Source organism: Triticum urartu, chromosome 5A, assembly GCF_056163025.1.
Source record: "Triticum urartu cultivar PI428250 chromosome 5A, HENAU_Tu73, whole genome shotgun sequence".
In the NCBI taxonomy this organism is placed as follows: Eukaryota; Viridiplantae; Streptophyta; class Magnoliopsida; order Poales; family Poaceae; genus Triticum; species Triticum urartu.
The window spans coordinates 347,298,966-347,303,280 of record NC_141877.1 but is presented as its reverse complement, the minus strand read 5'-3'; the positions used below and the strand labels follow the sequence as shown (position 1 = coordinate 347,303,280).

Here is a 4,315-nt window from a genome sequence, read left to right as displayed (position 1 = left end):
TTATATATGGAATTTGATTAGAAAACTATGTAGAATTTGAATATGATGTTATTTTACCTATTAATAATTTAAAAAATACTATCTAGGCTGCAACGTTAATCAACAATGCATTAGCCATCTTTTTTCATATCGGTACTGATTCAGATTGGAGATGAACACCTCAGCAAAATCAGGATTGGACATGAAATTGAAGATAAATTTGTTAGAGACACCCAATAAATAAGGTCATGTATGACAAGAAATAAAAAGACTCAATAAAGATGGGATGTCTGCTATAAAATAAATAAAAGAGAAAATACAGAGGAGATCCGATAAATATGAGATGTTGTGCTATTCTCTTATATATAAGAAAAAAAAGAGGACATGCATGAAAAAAGTAAAAATGAGGCATGCATGACAAAAAAAAGACAAGTTTGATAAGATATAAATAGTGATGAAATAGGACCAATACGTATGACATGTATGGCAAGAAATAGTGATGAAATAGGGGCGTAAGTACCTACGTCAACAAGAGACCATACAAAAATGTTCTTTTTCAGACAAAAAAACTCTTTTCGTTATTCAAAATCCTGTATCTTTTTAACAACTTTTTTAACTCTTCATGTATTTAATAAATAGTTACAAATTCTTAGATTATAGAACATTGTTTGTAAATTAAGAGTGTGTAGTATTTTTTCTCCCGTTGCAACGCACGTGCCTTTTTACTATTCTTTATAATGAAAAGAGGTTTGTCCCTGGTTCAGAAAATATATACATATATGACCGTCATTGAAGTGGGCTAAAATGTGAAATCAGGGAGCTACAATGTGAATATCTTCTAATTCCAAGTATTATCTTGTGGAAAATACGGAGTATGGCGTCGTCCATGCATATGCATGATGGGCTTGATCGATGACGAGAAATACCATGACGTTACCTAGGGCGGCCATTCTTGACAGTTGAAACCGAATACTGACCCTCGATGATCCCCACATAAAGCACATGTACGAAATACGTACATATGACAACATACAGACGACGAGTACGCCGTAGAGAATACTTTTCTTCGGCTCTCACACGCGCCTCATGAATCACGATTCCTATAGTCGGTAGCTGACCACCAACCCCTAAATGAACGAAGCTGCTGGCCTAAGTTCGTAGGTACGACCCGGCAAACGGCTGGTTATGAGCATGACACGGAGCTTAATCTCCGTTAAACAAATGAGCTCTGGCACGCATGTAGTACTACTGTGAATCATGCGCAACGCTTAAATCGAGGTGCCAAGTCTGGCCGTGGCAAATAAAGAAAGTTTCCCACCAACTCCGGCGCCAAAGCGAGCGACGACCGTCCTGTCGATGCGGGCCACACGGTTTTCCAACCGTCTCGAACCACTCCAGCTCTCTCTTTCGCTGCCTCTATAAGTATAGCCACGATGCGTAGTGCCCTATCTCATCTCATATCCAGCAGCTGCCTAGCTCTACTTACTACCTGCGCAGTGTTGTGCAGTACGGTTTTCCGAGTACACAGCGTACTTTGGGACCTGTCGATACCTTGCTAGGCACCAGCTGCTCGCAACATCCCCGGATACGTCGTGCCAATCCGGAAGTAAGTCGAGAGGAAGAGAGAGATGCCGATCGAAGCGGCAGACAACGTGCCGGCCGAGCTTCCCGGCCACGGCCGGACGGTGTGCGTCACCGGCGCCGGCGGCTTCATCGCCTCGTGGCTCGTCAAGCGCCTCCTACAGAAGGGCTACAACGTGCGGGGCACCGTTCGCAACCCTGGTACGTGTGATATAGTAGCACACTCGAGTTCATCTTGCAAGACACTCGTCTTATTATCTGCTAACACGATCGTTCGCCTGACTTCTGGCAGTTGATCCGAAGAATGACCACCTGAGAGCCTTCGACGGCGCCGCCGACCGCCTCGTCCTCCTCCGCGCCGACCTTATGGAGCCCGAAACCCTCGTCGAGGCGTTCACGGGCTGTGAGGGCATCTTCCACGCCGCTTCCCCGGTCACCGACGACCCTGTACGTACCATTGATGCCACACGATGAATTGCTAACCTGCTTGGAAACTAAACTTCTGACCGATGGCTACCAGGAGAAGATGATCGAGCCGGCGATCCGGGGGACCAAGTATGTGATCACTGCAGCCGCGGACATGGGCATCAAGCGTGTAGTGTTCACGTCCACCATCGGCACGGTGTACATGAACCCCAACAGGGACCCCAGCAAGCCCGTCGACGACACCTGCTGGAGCGACCTTGAATACTGCAAAAAGACAGCGGTACGTGGTAATTGTTTGTTTTGTTCACATACAGTGACACAATAATCCATTGCTACTTATCTTTGAAACTCGGAAACCCGGTAATATATGTTTACTGTGAATACTCCCTCCGTTCCAAATTACTTGTCGTGGTTTTAGTTTAAATTATACGTATGATTACTGTCAATGATGGTACACAAATGTCGAGGTTCACCAAACGTGGATGCAAAGCTGGAATACGTATAGAGAGGGCGACGTTGACTTCTTACCTACCGAGGCCAATGAGGTATTGTTCCTTGGCCAGTGCGTCAAGCACTGCACCAGCTGCAAGACCATTCTAGCTTGCGGCCATTTTTAGCCACTCCAAACACCTTTTGCTAGCTCTACCTACTGCCGCACATATACTCGGCTGGGATCCTATCCTTTGCGCTCCTTTTGTTGTTGAGACCAAAATCGGCTAGAATAAAATATATGTAGCTAGCTCGGCAGTTGGGGACACGGTCGGTCATCCACTTTTTGAGTGGAAGTTCATCATTTCTTTGAAGAAAGATAAGAAGAATCATCATCTTCTTTTTTGCAATATTTAAATCATAGCATGCATGATGATATCCATGTCACGCGCGTGCAGAACTGGTACTGCTACGCGAAGACGGTGGCCGAGCAGGACGCGCTGGAGACGGCCCGGCAGCGCGGCATCGAGCTGATCGTGGTGAACCCGGTGCTGGTGCTGGGCCCGCTGCTGCAGCCGACGGTGAACGCGAGCACGGAGCACGTGATGAAGTACCTGACGGGGTCGGCCAAGACGTACGTGAACGCGGCGCAGGCGTACGTGCACGTCAAGGATGTCGCCGAGGCGCACGTCCGCGTCTACGAGGCGCCCGGCGCGCACGGCCGCTACATCTGCGCCGAGGGCACCACGCTCCACCGCGGCGAGCTCTGCCGCGTCCTCGGCAAGCTCTTCCCCGAGTACCCCGTACCCACCAAGTATGTCCGTCGCATGCAGACTGGAAAAATATATCACCGCTAGCTGGTTCTACCGAGGTATTTTCGGTTGATTTGATCATTAACACATGCGCGTTTGGTGTGTAGGTGCAAGGACGAGGTGAACCCACCGGTGAAAGGGTACAAATTCACGAACCAGAGGCTCAAGGACCTGGGGATGGAGTTCGTGCCGGTGCTGCAGAGCATATACGAGACGGTGAAGAGCCTCCAGGAGAAAGGGATGCTGCCGGTGCTACCGCCAGGCGACGACGTCCGAGACAACCTGCATGAGCAGCTCATGATGAAGCCCGCCCAGTTGCTACGTAATTAATTATACTCTACATTTGGTAGGGATATATGCTGTCGGCTAGTTAATTCTATGGGACATGCCTGTCCATTCGATCGGTCATATATATGCCTACACGTATGCACTTTTAATTGGCGCATGCATGCGTGCGTGAGTGGGTGGGTTGGTTGGCGATCATATGTAAGGATCGATCAGTGCTGTATGACGCACATATGCACACAATGTTATATCCATATATAGTGATATAAATCCACGGACTACAATAACCAGGCAATGTGCAATTTTAGATTATATAGACTAGCAAACATATCCGTGCATTGCAATGGGAAAAAACACAATGCGTTCAAATATGGTCTAACTCAAAGGTGATGATCTCAGCCATCACACCTACACCCACAATTGAACCATGCTCGCAAGTGAATGTCCAATAGTTTTAAAAGCAATCTCGTTGAGCTGGGATGACTACCGCCCTTCCCAAGCTAGGGCCTACACCTAGTCCATCACCATCACTCATACCCGCACTCACTTTTAAGTTGTATATTTGTTTGTCAAAATGCATCAACATTGTTTTAAAACACATAAACACTTTCTAAATCACATGGACTATTTGTTTTAAAGAGCATGAATATTTTTAAAATTACAAACATTTTTTAGCATGTGAACAGAATTGCATGAAATGTTTTTAAGAAAAGGGTGAATTATTTAAAACTATATGAACATTATTTTAATATGTGAATACTTCTCTTAAAACTACACATATAGTCTAAAATGCACATACGATA

General features: G+C 46.2%; 1 protein-coding gene across 1 annotated transcript; it reads left to right on the top strand.

The window, feature by feature from the left end:
- Window positions 1–1,423: 1,423 nt before the first annotated feature.
- LOC125508909 (cinnamoyl-CoA reductase 1-like) lies at window positions 1,424–3,802 on the top strand. The gene is made up of 5 exons (XM_048673714.2): window positions 1,424–1,761; window positions 1,853–2,007; window positions 2,081–2,266; window positions 2,874–3,229; window positions 3,335–3,802. The coding sequence occupies exons 1-5, from the start codon at window positions 1,608–1,610 to the stop codon at window positions 3,555–3,557; spliced, it is 1,074 nt and encodes a 357-aa protein (XP_048529671.1). The 5' UTR covers window positions 1,424–1,607; the 3' UTR covers window positions 3,558–3,802.
- The last annotated feature ends 513 nt before the right edge of the window (window positions 3,803–4,315 follow it).

Coding starts and splice junctions, on each gene's coding strand:
- LOC125508909 (XM_048673714.2), top strand. CDS start 1,608: ATGCCGATCGAAGCGGCAGACAACGTGCCGGCCGAGCTTCCCGGCCAC. Junction 2,267..2,873: donor AATACTGCAAAAAGACAGCG/GTACGTGGTAAT, acceptor ACGCGCGTGCAG/AACTGGTACTGCTACGCGAA. Junction 3,230..3,334: donor GAGTACCCCGTACCCACCAA/GTATGTCCGTCG, acceptor TTTGGTGTGTAG/GTGCAAGGACGAGGTGAACC.